This window comes from Melozone crissalis, unplaced genomic scaffold (assembly GCF_028551555.1).
Source record: "Melozone crissalis strain CALT ecotype California unplaced genomic scaffold, PUWL_Pcris_2 ptg000017l_1, whole genome shotgun sequence".
NCBI lineage: Eukaryota > Metazoa > Chordata > Aves > Passeriformes > Passerellidae > Melozone > Melozone crissalis.
Window position 1 is genome coordinate 10,756,656 of NW_026535795.1, and position 16,234 is coordinate 10,772,889.

Genomic DNA, 16,234 nt, shown 5'->3' on the forward strand with positions numbered 1-16,234 from the left:
ACATAAGTTAGTGGTAAAGCAAAAGGCTTTGCTTTATTGCTACAACAACTTTTGATCCAGAAGTCCCATCAGAGAGCTGCCCTGCTCAGCCTGCAGAACCACTCCAGGGCAGCAGAAGGCCTGGCAGTGCCTCTGGACTGTGCTTTGTGGAGGGCTGTGTGTGCATGTGCCCAGCTCTCCAGTTTCAGCCACAGCATCGCTATCGCTGACATCGATGGAGACAAGAAGCACCCACTGGTTATTTGGTGCTGCTTTAGCAGGGAGGAGATGGAACACGAGGCCCCGGGAGGCAGGGCTGAGCTCACCCCCCTGCTGTCCTGCAGCACGACCTGCCCGACGTGTCCCGACAGACTGTTGTGACAAGGGGGACACCTGCTGGGCTGCCTGCCTTGCTACAGCCCAGCTGCAACAAAAACCATCTAAAACCAGGACATTTCATTACATCTTAAAAAGCTGTAAAACACACACTCTCCAAAACCCCTGAGCCTTACTATGCCAGTCTCTAAGAGGGAGTTTTGCCCTCCAGGAGCTGCTGTGTGTGAGCAGCACTGAACTGTGCCAGCGTGTCCCGTTCTCCTGGGCCAAGGGCCGGGATGGGAGCTCAGCAGGCAGCGAGGCCCCGCCCTGTGGCGCAGCAGGAACAGGAACCCTTCCCTGCAGCGCTAAGGGTGCCCAGGACACGGCTATGGCTGCTCACCGGGGTTCCCTGTGCCCGAGGCTCTGCTGGGAGCCTCTGCTGCCCGCGGGGGCTGCTTGGGGAGGCGGATGGGAACGTAGACATTGGAGGCACAGTGTTCCTTGAGGTACTCCCCCCCTTTCTCCTCATAGTCCTTCCTGCTGATCCAGCCTTCCTCACGGTTCATGTGCTCCACTGCCCAGTCCCTGGCCCCGTACCAGGCATCCAGGACAGGGCTGGCAGCAAGGCTGACCTGGATGGAAGGAAAACAGAATAACAATGTCAATTCAGCACAGGAAAGGGAAGCTCTTTTCACCCTGGTTACAATGGTATATGACACACAGAGCTGAATTTCAGAAATTTGAGCTGATTACTCAGTATCTCTCAGAAAGAGTAATGTTAGGTTCAAGTGTGTTTTCACCTTGTTATCAATTCTTAAGCAATCAATTTGCAAACTTCCAGACAAACATGCTTTTATGTGCATGGTCCTTTAGCAGAAGCAGCCTTTCCTTTTCCCTACTCACCATGCTGTCTTCACAAAGAGCAGCTGAATCTTTGCTTAACCTGCACCTTCTCAGGTCAAAGAGCTGTTTGCAGAGTCTTGGCTTAAAACCCTCTCCATGCCGCTGCTCTGCACCTCACCCCATTCCATCTGAACACAGCAGAACAGGCTGGTGACATAAACACCATGGCAACACACACACCTGAAAGGATGACTGGAATGGCCTCATTTCCAGCAGCTCCTTCTGGATTCTGGCTTTCAGTCCAGGGTACATTGTATTTCCACCAGTGAGGAAAACATTCTGGACAAGGATAGCCTGTTGCTCCTTGGAATACCTGTGAAGAGCAAGAACAGCTTCAGCTTTTCTCAAGAACCTCTGCCCTATGAACTGGAACAGCTGTGGGGAGTACTGGTACCTTGTCCCAGGATTCACTTTGAGAAACTTCATTTCACTAGCACCAAAAACCTTCTTTGTTTTCTGGAAATTAAGGGGTGGCAGAAAAAATACTGAAAGCACTCATCATTTCCCCATAAATCATCAACTGGATTTCTTTCTAGGGCTGGAATTCTTACCATTCAGAAAAATGTGATGTCCTATGTTCATTCAATTCAAGGGTGACATTTCATCAATGCTAATTTGTCTGGAAATGTCCATGAGGTGTGCCTGCATCTTAACTTCAAAATGTTACTCCTAATTTTGGTCTCACAAAACCAAACAGCTCACTGTTGCAAGTGTTTGCAGCTTCCCTCAATAACAAGTTGGACTAGGGATCTCTAAAGTGGGGTCTGTGCAAAACAATCCAGTGAGGTGCAGGCAGATGAATTGATAAATACATTTAAATAATGTTTATTTCATCTTGATCTCATTCTTCTTCAATTTTTGTTGTTGTGTATGTTTTAACACGTTCATAATAGTTTAGTAGTAGCTGCAATTTACAAATATACATATATTGGAGGTGTGTGCTCAAAAATTTATCACTGATGGGGTTATAGATCAAAAAACTTTGTAGACTGACTTAAAACAAGCAGAGTTACATGTGGCTTTCAGGAAGACATGTCTAATCTGCAATTCTTGACAAAGAACTATTCAATATATTTTCTCAAATTATTGCTAAACTCCCAGCATTTCAAAAGCTGGTATCAAATGAAGAATAGCTTGTTTGAAGTAAATAGTTCTGTAAACTCACCTCTCAAGGACATATTGCATGGTTTCTGCTATGCCAGCCTGGTCCTCTCCTATCAGGGAGGGCTGGAAGACAATCTCTGGAGCCCTGATTCTTTCAGTGCCAAGGAAAAGCTGGTGGTACTCTGCCAGGTTAAACACGGGCTTTAAAAACATTGAGAAGAGTGGGGAATTATGTTAAAGAACAATAATAGTCTACAATAACCAACATTTCCAAACAATTCTGTACAAAAAAACAAATGGTAATGCTCCCACAGAGAAACAGCATTATGCTAAAGGTTCCAAAGGGTCAGGGAAGCTGGACTTTTCCTATAATTTATTCTGCTTGGAGCCACTTAATTCTAAGGCTCAACCTCACAAGTTGAAAGCTGTGTCCACTGGGATATCAGGCTATGGATCACAGACAAAAACACTTGAGCAGAACATTTTTCCCTTAATAAAACAGCACTGCTACACCAGGCACTGTCAAGAGGGAATTCTCATCCTAAACCACCAGCTGAGATTGCCAGGATTTCTCTCTTCATGTCCTGCTCAGGCAGTTTAGGCATCTCTTCCAAGAGCAGGAAAACAATGTTTGCATGAGGAGAAATGTCAGCAGACTGGCTGGACAGCTGGGATGCAAACCCCTGGCACAAGGTGTAAATGCAGAAACCAAACCTGCACTGCAGCAACTGGCTTCTCAACTTCAGGCTGCTCCTCAGCAAATAAAGGCTCAAACTCATTAATGCTTTCCACATCCTCCAGGGACTGCTCACTGCCCAGTGGATCCAAGTCAGGAGTCTGGAAACACAGCAAGTTATGGCAGCTTAGCTCAGGGGTGATTTCAATTCTGGTGACACAGCTGGACAACTCAGTCTCCTCAAATCTCAATTCTTAACATGCCTGAAAGCAAATATGCCCAGGAAATAGAAATACAAACATTCACACAAAGCACAAAAATCAAACACTTCCCAATAATTTATCCCAATGCCAGCTCAGAAATGCAGGCCTCAGTCACCATGCTGACTGCCAGGATCCCAGGCAGCCATGTCCTAAGCATAACAGCATATTAAAACTTAGTAAAATAGTTTTTTATATTGGTAAAGACCTGGTACCCTTCCAGCACCTCTAACTGCTCTATAATTACCATTAAATTCCGTATTTTGCTTGTGTGGGACTGGAAAACAAATATTTGCTAGCTACAAAGCCACCACACAATTTTTGAGAGTTTCAACTGTCTACTGTTTGCTCACAGGATGCACCAAATCCCCTTTTATTTCACACAAACACGAAGCTCTGTACTAATGAAAAGCATCACTCAAATTCCTACAAGACTCCTGTTGTGAGGTAGGAACAGGTTTTTAATTATCTACAATTTTTTTTGTGTTACAATGTTACCACTGGGATTTTGTTACTAAATATTTGGTTTGGTTATTTTAAACTTGAAACATCTGTTGCAATGCCAGGATGAGCCAAAACGACGTGCTTCAAACATTCCTCAGTATCTATTTTATATCTACTTAATGAATTCAATTAATCAAACTGAAGTTTAGAAGTGTTCATTGTTACAGCAAAAAATGTAGTCTCATGAAGTCCTGTTAAATGCATTTTTTTTAATCTTCTAGAAAAAGGAAAAAGACAAAACCAGAAAGATACACAGACTCAGCTGAACATCTGGTCTTACACAGGGATTCTGTGATAATTCCAAGTGCTCTCTCAAGGCACAGACCAAATAACAAAGCTTGTGGATTCATTCTAGGTCTGACATTGCACCCAGAAAGAGCAGGAGTGTGGGAGATGTTGGAATTTAGGCACAGTCACAGAAAAATCATAGGTAACTGTTAATCTTTCAATTCTCTTTTTTCTAGAATATCTTCTTTTGACAGAAGGCAGAAAGATTCTTCACCACAATGATAAGCCCATCATCTCCCTGAATTTTGCTGAAGCACAATCATTCTGATTCTTGCACTGATAATCACAGAATCATGGAATGGTTTGGGTTGGAAGGGACCTCAAAAGCTCATCCAGTTCCACCCCCTGCCATGGGCAGGGACATCTTCCACTAGACCAGCTCCCCCCAAGCTGGCCTTGAACATTTCCAGAGATGGACTAGCCACAGCTCCTCTGGGCAACCTAAAAAAGGATCTCCCCTCTATGCTTCAATTTTCTGTTTTTCTCTCTACCTTTTCCCCAAACAGAGGCTGATAAAGCTAAAAAAGCTCTGTTTTAAGGGACTTGAAAGGCAATTAAAAGCACATGCACAAGCAGCCTTAGAGCACCCCTTGGCAGCAGCTGCTGTGTGCTGGGCCTGTGTCAGTCTGGCAAAGCAGACAAGGAGCTCCTCATCCTCAAGACAACTCCAATAACCAAGTGTAGCAATTAATCTTTCATTAAGGAACCAAAACAGAACATACTGCTTAAATCCACCAAAAATAGGCAGCTACAATGAAAGCAGGGTTGTTTGTTTACCATTAAGTTCTCTGCACCTGAAGGGGAAGAACAAAAAGGAAAAAAAATACTTTTTTAAGCAAAAAGATGGATGGGTTGTATCTTTATCTCCTCTGTATCTTTAATAGAAGATTACTGAAGGTTAAGGATGGTTGTCTCAGGACATCCTCTCTGAAAAGAGAGAAGCAGTTGCCAACTTAATAATGCCTTGCAATGTGTTAAAGAAAAAGATTAGTTCATCAGTGGAAGTCTGAAGGGACTCATTTTCAAGCACAGAAGTTTAACTCATTCAGAGATAAAATTAGGATTATCTTGGTGAGAACATCCTACCTCTGGCTTGCTGTCCACAACATCTACTTCAATATTGACTTCTGACTGTAGGATTTTCTGCTTTGTCTGTTCAACAGACAGACTCAATTTGTTGATGTAAGACTGAAGCTCTTCTGCAGAGTCCATGTTCAGCTCCACCAAAGCTTTGTGGAACTGATCCATCTGGCCATCTTCTAAAAGTTCCTGTGGACAGATCAGAGTTAGCTGTGATGAACAAGACAAGGCAACAGCCATCAGCAGTGATGTACAGATAGTCTCTAGTCATGCAAGCAGAGCATGATGTGCACACTTTGACAGCATTTGAAGTATTTCCCAGCACTGCTGTTCAGAAACCGAAAACATCCCCTGCATCAATAATCTCTCTATTTAACTCACAACTAACCTTGGCAAGCTCCTATCAGGGAACACCCACAACAGTCACAGCTTTACCATGATGTGTGACCTTCTGATAGAGCTCTGAGGGCAGCCTGCCCTGCTCCCAAGCACCACTGGCACTCTGCCTGCATTACCTGCACATACAGCAACCTGTCCAGCCTCTCCTGGTCCAGCTGCAGCTTCTCCTCCCGGCGCCGCGCGTTGAGCTCCTGCAGCCGCCGCAGCTGCTGCTGCCTCTTCTCCTGCTTCTCCTCAGATGCCACAGTGCTGCCCAGCAGCTTGTTGGAGAAAGGCAGCTGCATCTTGTGCACATTGTCCTCGTAGTACTCTGGGCACCGCCACTTCTGCAGCTCTGGGCATGTGGAAAGCAAAGCAACTTTTTGTTCTGGCAGCACAAAACAGCGATTTGCGTGTTGTGTGTACCTTGTGTGAAGGATGAAAGGTGAGGAAAGAAGGCAAAAAAAGTGCAAGCACAGAATTCTGTCACCTCTTGGCAGCTGTTCCCAAGCTTGGCTGTCCCCTCTGAGTGCTGCCTCCAGGTCACACACCCAGCGCAGGCAGCTCTGAGTGCTGTGACCTCCAGGAAACACCAAGTACTGCAAAGTGCAAGTGCACACTTAAGTCCCTCTGCCCAAGGGGAGGGAGAGCACTCACACATTTCTAAGGAATGCTCATTCACAAGTGACAAATGTAAAAAAACCACTTTTCTTCAGGCCCTACTTCAGATGACATTTGCCATGGAAATTTTAAAACTTCCTTGATTCACACACAGTCATGAGAAATGTCCTGTGCAACTTTGGAAACCGTAGAGCAGACAGGAAACACAGAAATCCTAACCCACAAAGAGGTTTTGTTGACATGTAAAGGAAACAATAAACTCATTTTAAATTCTTTTCCACTGAAACCATCACAATTTTTGTTCACAGAGAAATTTGAACCAGTACAGATTTTTTCTTTGTAGCAGCAGTAGTAGTTAAATTTTATTTCTGCCTTAATTTTAAATATTAAACTGCTGTTAAATGGCAGTTTACCACAGGCAGGTTACCACAAAGAAAGCAAAACAGAAGTAGAATATTTCTGGAAGAATTTGAGCTGAGTTCAAAACAAGGGGTAGAGAGGACAAAGTAAAAACATTGAGAACTAGTGGAGAATTATGTTAAAGAACAACAACATGGGTGGGTGAACAACAACAATAAAGTGAGGAAGTTTCCCAGACTTCAAGATAGATTAGAATACATAAAAGTGTGAAGTAGATTATAGAGAGCAGTGTAGGTATATCATATATCACTTGGTGAGAAATGTGGGGTTTTGGCATTTTTAGTATGTTGTGGATGGAAGCAAGATGGAGGGCACAGGGTGTCATCCTGGGTTGCTTCTTCATGCTTCTTCGTGCGTTTGGGTGGCATTTTGTAATAGGGCAGAAAAGTCTGCACTAGGGGCTCTTTGGGATCAGTTATTGCGTTAAAAAGGAAAATAATCCAGGTGTCAGTTCTTAATTGGATAGTTTAGTCTTAAAAGACCTTGTACCAAGAGATTGTTGGCCATTTTGTGCCTCTTAATGAAAAGCTGCTGAACTCTTAGTTCTGAGACTGTTTTACTGATAAGAAATAATAAACAGATGAGTCCGAACATGAACTATTGCCTCAAGTGCCTGAAGACACTTCCTCCAGACCCAGAGAAACCCACAACTGGTACCCCCCACAAGTGAGCACTGGCAGGTGGTGAATGAGAGCTGGTTTTACCTTCAATGTAGTCCTGGGCAATGTAGCTGTGCTCGTGCAGGATCTCCTCCATGCGGCTCAGCGTGATGGCTGCGAAGTGCCCGGGGTACTTGAGCTGCAGCAGGCGCTGCAGGTACACGGCAGCCTGGCATCCCCCCAGGTTAATGCGCTTGCAGTTCTTGGCATCCAGCCTCAAAAATGCAAACAGACACAGCTCACACTCAGCGAACTCACAGCAAATCAAACAGAGCTCCTGCTTTCCCCCCAAATTGTTTGATTTCTGTAGATGAATGTTCACAGATAACTATTTCAAGGTTCGGTTACTAGAGAATCTAACACACCTGCTTTTCTCAGGCAACAGCAAAATCACTGCTGTTTCACTATTTATAACTGCTGGTTCACTATTTTATTCTAAAAGGCTCTGTTCTGCTTTAAAAATAAGTCCAAATATGAAATAATTTTGGCTACAGCAAGATGTTCTGTTCTAACACAACGCATCTAAGGAGATGTTTGCTTCTAAGAGAAGCGATGGGTAGTGGTGCTAAAAGTAGTTTTTTAATCTTAACCTAACACTTAGTGGTTGGACAAGTGTAAACCTTGAAGATTTATTACCAGATATAATAAAGCCATCTCTTGCAGTAAGGATTAAAAAAAGAGAAAAAAAGCAAAAGTAGAGCAATGTAGCAGAATAACCAAAATGGTAAAAACCTCCAGCACTGTAGAGTCTCACACACAGAGCACTTCCTTTTGTCCCAAAGCTGCTTTAAAACCTAAATTATGTTTGTTAATGCCCAGTTTCACAGGGGTACATATCCTCTTCTCCCATTGAAAGTACACATCAAGGCACAATCAACAATTAAAACACAACATTTACAAGAGCTGCACTGCTTCAATCCAAAACTCAACACAGCTTAGCAAAATCTGCAGACCTGGTTTTAACTGATCAGTATAAATTACTACAAAAGTTAGTAGTGCAGGGCTGGAAGAAGAGGTACTTACATCACTTGAAAATAAGACACTCAGAACTCACCTGCCTTCTAGGACTGGCAAAATGTGTGTGCACTGGTACCCTGAGGATATCACCAAACCACTGCAGGGCCAGTTCTGCCTCCTGTTGTGATAAAAACTGTACAGGCTGTCCACGCCATAGGACACCTTTGGCACTTGGTAGCACTCAAAGAGGAGCTCAGACATCATTTGCCTTGAGTACAGAGGGTTGCAAACTGCTTCTGTCAGAACAATTGGGTGATCCACACAGCCCTGGGAGAGACAAGGGGAAATAACAGTAATAAAGGTATGAAGGGAAAAGCCAGGGGTAGTTATCTCTGCTTCTTCTTTTAAGCATCAACAAAAACTCCTCCAAAATGAGCATGAGAAAGCATTTTATGTGCAGGGTATTAATAATGGAAATTAAATTCTATCTAGTGCTTAAAGGAGTAAAAAAGATTAATATTAATTTTAAAAATGTTAATATTAATTCCACCAAAGAGTAAACTCATAATGGTGGAGGAGAATGGACTTTTAAAGGCATATATAAATTATTAAAAATCTGAGTAACTAAAAATCCATGCAATTATTAAAAATCTAAGTAACTAAAATCCAAGCAATGAGGAGGTGAGTGAAAACCAGTGGAAGTTTCTGGGTAAAGCTTTCAAACTGGTGTTGTCATGCAGGCAAAGGGCTCCATGGTCTGAGAAGCAACTCTCAACACAGCTGTGTATACAGGTGGTCAGTAAACACTAATGATATGAACACTACCCAGCTGTAAGTTTAGGGGAGTTAGATTAAATATTAAGAAAAGATTCCTCCCTGTGAGGGTGGTGCGGCACTGGCACAGGTTGCCCAGGGAAGTTGCAGCTTCCCCATCCCTGGAAGTGTCCAGGTCACAGAAATCTGAGCAACCTGGTCCCGCGCAAGCCGTCCATGCCCACGGCACCGCGATCCCTTCCAAGCCGAACCATTCCGGGACCCACGGGCGGCTCCGCCCGGCCCGGCCGTACCTGCGAGGAGACTCCGAGGCGCTGGAAGACGTGGTCGAGGAGCAGCTCCTGCAGCTCCAGCTGGACGGGCACGTTGCGGTCGAAGGGCGAGCGCAGCAGCCAGCGCAGGGGCTCGGGGCTGCCCAGGTCGTTCCCCACCTGCGTCTCTGCGCCGGCCCCGCCGCGGGCCCCGCGGCTCCGCGCCGCCAGCGAGCGGAACCGCAGCAGCGGCTCGGCGGGCACGGAGGGGTCGGGGCAGGCCCATCCCGCCCGCGTCTGGAAGGAGCCGTTGTCGATGACCAGCGGCACCGGCTGCGGGCTCCGCACGGCCGCGCTCGGCTCCAGCACCGGGTCCGGGGCCCAGCGCGCGTCCCGGAACGCGAACACCCGCGTGGGCGCCGCCATGGCGGGCGCGCGTCCCGCCCGCGTCCGGCCGGCAACGCGGGCCCGCTCCGGGGTTCCGGGGCGCCGCTGCTGTGAGGCGCGGGGTCTCGGGATAATCGAGTTAATCTTAAACGGGTGTGTTCCGTAATGTGAGGGCTTTGTGTGATTCCAAGGAGGGGAGACCCAACCGGTGGGTCATGGAGCAGCCAGCACAGAATCATGGAATGGACCTTAAAAGAGCTCATTCTAGTGTCTGCCATGGCAGGGACACCTTCCACCATCCCGGGCTGCTCCAAGCCTTGTCCAGCCTGGCCTTGGGCACTGCTAGTGATCCAGGGGCAGCCACAGCTTCTCTGGACAGCCTGTGCCAGGGCCTCACAGTAAAAAAAATTCTTCCTAATATTGAACCTAAGTTTCCCCTCTTACTATTTGTTGCTTTCCCCCTTGTGCTATCATTGCAGCTCCTGAGGAAGAGCCACTGCCCAGCTTCCCTGCAGCTCCTTCACCTACTGGAAATGGGCCATGAGGTCTGCACACACCTTCTCTCGAGCTGCTCCAGCAGCTCCATCTCCATCTGCTGCTGCAGACACCACAACCGTGCCCAATGTGTGAGGTGGGGTCTTACCAGAGCAGAGAGGACAATTGTCTATTCTGACCTGCTGCCATCCCTTACGGCATCATTTGGGTTGGAAAATGCTTCTGAGATCATAGAGTCCAACCTACGAGAAGGCAACCATGTCAACAGACCAGAGCCTCATCCAGCCTGTCACAGACATAATTTCTGAAAAATCCTTTTGCCAGGATCTTTTCTCCTGAGAAGCTGGGGAGCTTCAGCTTCTTCATGTTTTGCTGAAGCATGCTGGGTAAGCAATTCTCCGATCACATTTGGAATGTGATTTGGAGAATTGGTTACCCAGCTTGTGAATTGTGTTTACTTCATGACCAATGACAGCCAGCTGTGTCATGGCTGTGAGCAGCCACAAGATTTTATTGTTTGTTCTTTCCTTTCTAGCTTTCTGATGTCTCCTTTCTCTTTCTTTAGCATAATTTCAGTCTATCATTTCATTTTAACATAATATATATCATAAAATAATAAATCAGCCTTCTGAAACATGAAGTCAAGATTCCCATCTCTTCCTTCATCCTGAGGACCCAGAAACACCACATCACCAGCCCTGGATATTGTCCCTCCTGGGCTTAGGGGCCCAGAACTGAGCACAGGAACCAAGGTGACCCTCTCCAGTACCAGCACAGGGCAGGAACCACTGGCCACAGTGTTCCTGAGACAGGCCAGGGTGCCATGGGCTTTGCTGGGCCCTTGGACACAGCTAGCTCACACTCATCCACTGCCCATCAGCACCCCTAGGGTGGAACCTGCCAAGATTATCTTAAATTGGGATGTTCTTTTGTTGTCTTATATATTGAGTCCTATTATCATTATAGTACAAAGATTCCATATCACCAGAGCTTCATGCCTCCTCAATACTTCTTGCAGGCAGTTCCTCTAAGCACTGACTATTCCTGGTCCTTGCAGTAATCATCTGACTCCAGATCCCACCAATCTACTCTTTTATACCACTGTTCTTATTGGCTACAGGTGTGGCCTGTTAACATCAGGCCTGCTCTAATCTTTAGTAATTGGTTCAGCTGCAACTCTTTGGGGATAAGATTACATTCTATACCACCTTCATTTACCCACGCTGTATCCCCCTACCTTCTTTGATGTAAGACCTTTGTGTGCTTCCAATCCTAATGAGCAAGAAAGGAGACCTGATCAGTGGAACAGGCAGCAGGATCATCCCTTACACAAGGGCATCATGAAGCTAACAAGTTTTAAGGATGTAGCTAATGAAAATGTTGATGTATGTCGATCTATGTATTACTAACTTGACAAAATACTCAAGGTCCAGGTGTCCTAGAGCTGAACATGTTCATTATAATGCTAAAAAAGACCCTTCCCCTGAGAATGCCCAGAAATTGCTGGGCTGATGTAACTTGCATGGAACTTACTAAGGAGTCCTGACTTCCAAGAGGGGCTGTGCTTGGAAATTCAGTAACTCTGAATTTCTGTGTACAAATAATGGCAGGGAAGGTCCATGGGGGTGTGCTGGATTTCTGGACTAGCACTGAGCACCCAGGCTGGGGCAGCTCTGAAATAAGCAATGTCCCTCTCCAGTGTGCCATTATTGGCTTCTTGCACACCAGGTAACAAATCCAATTTTTTGGGTACCACCATCAGCCTGGGGCTGGGCTGTACCCCTGCTCCCCTTCACACAGGGCCCCCCTGCCCTTTAAACCTGGGCTGGGAAACTTCCCTAGAGGCTGTGGCTTGTGTGGAGGTGAAACCCCAGAGCCCTGGGCTGTGCCACTGGCCCAGAAGGTCACAGCTCAGGCATCTGCCACTCCTGTGCCACCAGCCAGGCAATGGGGAGGGCCTTTCCCCCTTATTTCACCCCCCATTCCCTGGGGAGAAGGGGTTCCAGGGCGGGATCCATCCTGCCATGGCAGCAGGATGTCCCAGGCTGGCTCAGATCAGTGACAGCCAGCGTGGACTCCAAGGGCTGCCCGTGATGTGACTGAGACACAACTCATCATTAAAATTAAACAGATCACAGCTTCAGCTCCTTTCCATCCCTCTCAGCACTGCAGACAAACTATCAACAGCCTGATTTCCAGAGGTGCCCCCAGCCTGCCACCCCCACTGTGTGAAATGGGGACTCAAATATGGAGCATCCTTGAAGTTCAGGGCTTTAATGGCTTTTCTCACTTGTTTAACCAATGCACAGAGCAGGGCTAATAGCTTTCTTTTATCATGCAAAGGTGTTATTAATGGGAATTAATAAGAATTTGCAGAGTTCATTTAGATCTTGGGATTAAAAAGGCTCACTTCAAGGGGCTGTTACTACATAAAAACAAACAGAGGCTCACGAGCAAGAACATTAAATGCAGGCAATCATTTGTAACATGCATTTTCATAACTGCTCTCTTCTCCTGAGAGTTACACAAACAATCTAGTCAAACAACCCTCTGTAAGGTAAGCAATAGATTATGGCTTTATTTTATTGGAGGAGAAACCTACAGCATGATGAATATCAAGTTATCAAGTCCATATCTGGTTCCTTCTTTGATCACTGCTGAATTCCTTTACTCCTAAACAATGCTTTTATAGACACACATCCAATAAAATGTGCTAGTTGCTTTTCTAGGGAAAGGAAGACAGAAGGGCAATTAAAATATAAAGGTTTATTTCCCTAAAGGATTAACTAATAGATGAGGCTATACAGAGTAGGCTAAAAATAGAGTCTATATGGGACATATATGTGCTCTACAATGAATAAGAGCCCAGGAGCAGCATCTTTTAGCTGCTCATCCTCCACACCTCTCTGGAAGGTTGAATCTGTTTTATTCTCAAGAGCAGCCTTGGCTACTCAGCCTCAAAGTGGCCAAAGCACTTGGTTACCTCCCCTATATCCAAGGAACTACAACTACAGTTTTAACATAAGCCTGGAAAGCTTCCTAACCTGTATTTATCCTCTGAATAGCAGCTGAAGAAAAACATCTGACTCGATTGGCCTTTCTCAGTTGTTCTTATCCCCTATTAATCCCTGCTGCTCCCTCCCCAGCACGGGGCTCTCCCCTTTGCTGACTTACCACTCCTTTCCTGTGGCCACCAGCGCTGCAATGAGTTATTAAAAGGTGTTAGAAAGGGGAGCACTCGGGCTGTTCTAAACTTAGAGTAACCTGAAGCAAGCCATGAGGTATCCCCTGGTTCCTCTGGTGAACGAGCTGACCTTTCCTCTGCTTTTCTTCTGGTTCTGCTTGCCCTTTGTCATGCTGCTGATCATCGCCATTATCTGGCTACAGCTGCTGCTTAATGAAGGTAAGCTGGGCAGTTGGTCAGGTAAAATGCTGCTGCAGAAAGTTAACTTCCTCTTTAAAGCACTCTGCTGGCTATTTTTAGGTTCATGCCACTTGTCACAGGAGGCAGCTAAAGGTTTGTTAGTACTGGTGGTAGCATACAGAAAAAACAAACAAATGATTAGGCTTTTCTGCTAAAAATGCTTAAAAGACAACTAAACTGCTGCTTACCCTTCTGACACTCTCTCTTTTTCTCAGTGGTAATTTGATTTAAGAAGGACAAAAGACAAGTAATTTTTGTAGGTCTCCATTTCAAAAATCTCCCAGAAACAAGCCTAATCCTCTAAATCTGTGCACTTTAAATTCTGGCCTCACAGTTCTCTTGCACCTTTCCTATTTGGAAAGGCATGGAGGGTTTTACTGGGGGAGCTGGTAAGGAATTCTTTTATGCTGAGGTTGATAGAAAGTTTTGAAGGGAAGGGAGCAAGACATACATTTTCATTTATTTATGTATTTTTCCAGTTTGTTTTTCCAATCCATCAACGATTCTTTCTTCTAATGTGTCAGTAACCAATAACAGGCTTTGGTTTAGACTAATAATAAGCTTGTTGTTGCACTTGTGAGGATAAAGCCTTGCTACTATGCTCTAATGCTGAAGAAAAAAAATCTAATCCCAGCTGAGGAAGTTCCAAATCAGTGACAAAATATCTATTTTACATAGCTGTGCCACATCCTTACACTGCAATTGAGTGCTCAGGCTTTTGTCTGGACAGAGTAATTCTCTTGATGTTTTGAAGGAGATTTTTCAGGTTATTCTTGCTACATTTACATTCACAATTTCTGGCCTGTAGTGACTGCTCTTAGCACCAGGCCTCCAACTGTTTCCACAAATGCTCTAAATTACATTTTAACCAGTAAGACTAGACACATCACTAAATTTTTACATACCAGCATATTTACAGAATAAGAACATTAAAGCTTTTCTCAGTTATAAAAATAAAAGTACTCTTTTTAATAACTTCCTAACTAATTCAGTCATATCCACTTCCTCTATGCTAGTTTTCAACAAGCACAATTAAAAAGGTAGTGCTTCAGCTTCTCCTTTAATAAAATTGCTGATTAGGAGGTAATTAGTTAAAATTAAAAACTTGTAAAGACCTTTAATTGTCTAGTTTGGTTTGAAAATCCTTTATTTCAGCTGGAAAAAGTTCAAAGGAACCTTGTCCAGCTCCTAGATGGGATGTGCAAATCTTGCAGCCATGGGAAAAAAGTCACACATAGGTGTTTCACATGTTCTTTTTAAACCTGCTTCTAGCACAGATGCCCAGCACAGAAAAGACTGAGAAAGAATCTCCTGATGAGCCTGAATCTGACTCTGAAGATGAAATAACAGAGGAAGAAAACCAGAGTGATGCATCCAGTACAGAGATGCAAGAGGAGTCACAATCCAGTGGAGCTGTGGGAAGACTGAGGCCCAAGCCTGCTTATCTGAGCTCAAATCCTAAAAGCCAAAATCTTCTTGCTGTGACCTCCAACAGCTGGTCCCAGAGGCAGAAGATAAGATATTCCCATGCTGGAAAGAGCATTTTCTACAACATCCTGATGGTGAGTAGTGGGGCCAGGCTGCCTCCTTGCATATCCACTGCTTTCGTGCCTCAGCTCTGACTTTTTTCACCTCTGCCTGACTCAGAGGCCTCTTGGGCAAGACAAAGCTCCAAGATTTCAACCAGGTTTCGGCCTGGTTAATAACTAACAGGAGGTTTTATTTTCTGCCTTCCCTGTTTGTGGTGACTCCTGTTGTAGATGAGGTAAAGGCAACACAAAATTGTGCAGAATGACAATCATGAATATGTGTGTGTGTGTGTGTATTTAAAGGTACATATGCATATTTTAAAAGTCCTTGAGAAGTGCATTTAAAATGGCAAAATTTGCTACTCATTCCTCTAAGATAAGAAGTTTAACTCAACTGTGTGTAAGAACTCAACTGTGTGTAAGAACTCTCCTGGTATTTATGGCTGGTACTGTGTACTTTAAAAAGTTGCTTCAGATTTCTTACAGTGGAGCATGTGACTGAAAATAAGATGTATTTCACTTGCTCAATAAGAACAGAGGCCAGAAGTCTCTTTGCAAACACAGCAGCCCTAATCCTTTCAGGCTTTACACAAATCCCAGAAGATAAATTTCAAGCAGTGGAAGAGCTTCATGTCTTTTGTGTCTTCTCTTTCCCTGTGCCTTGACTGTCTGTTCCTTTGCAGAAGGGGCTCACAAGGGAAAGCTGCTCAGTGCCTCCACTGTCACTATTCCCACTCCTGTCTGCTCAGTTACACTGCTGGGAGTTTTGAATTGCAGCAACTGAGGTACTCACTCAGGTTTCCTTCCACCAGTTCTGCTGGAGTGCACACCTTGCTTAGGCTGGACTAGCCAAGCACTGGAATCATCTTAACCTGCTGCAGTTATTTGACTAACACACCCTGAAGCTGAGCTTTAGCATGCCATCAGCAATACCTCAGTTGAAAGCATTTTTAAGACCATTAACACCACCAAGGCAGTACCAATTCAGTGTAGTAACAATTTATTTAACATTTATTAATTTCCTAGTTTTTCAAAAGCTAACAATGAGCTTGGTCTTGTCTAGGGTACCATTTGGTTCTCCTAGAATTTCTCATATGTACAACTATTAACTTGAACACAGCAGCTTGAACTTGTCTTTTGTAGGACATAGCATTTTTGGGTGGGTGAGGGAGGAGAACAAGAACTGGTGGTTGCAAAATCCTGCTGAAAATGGAGCCTCTTCCCAAG

General features: G+C 44.8%; 1 protein-coding gene across 1 annotated transcript; it reads right to left on the reverse strand.

The window, feature by feature from the left end:
- Positions 1 to 341: 341 nt before the first annotated feature.
- Positions 342 to 9,598, reverse strand: ACTR5 (actin related protein 5). Its single transcript, XM_054274460.1, has 9 exons — positions 9,215 to 9,598; positions 8,245 to 8,474; positions 7,236 to 7,405; positions 5,628 to 5,845; positions 5,119 to 5,301; positions 3,019 to 3,141; positions 2,366 to 2,505; positions 1,381 to 1,513; positions 342 to 929 (listed from the first exon to the last, which is right to left on the reverse strand). The coding sequence occupies exons 1-9, from the start codon at positions 9,596 to 9,598 to the stop codon at positions 684 to 686; spliced, it is 1,827 nt and encodes a 608-aa protein (XP_054130435.1). The 3' UTR covers positions 342 to 683.
- Positions 9,599 to 16,234: the final 6,636 nt, after the last annotated feature.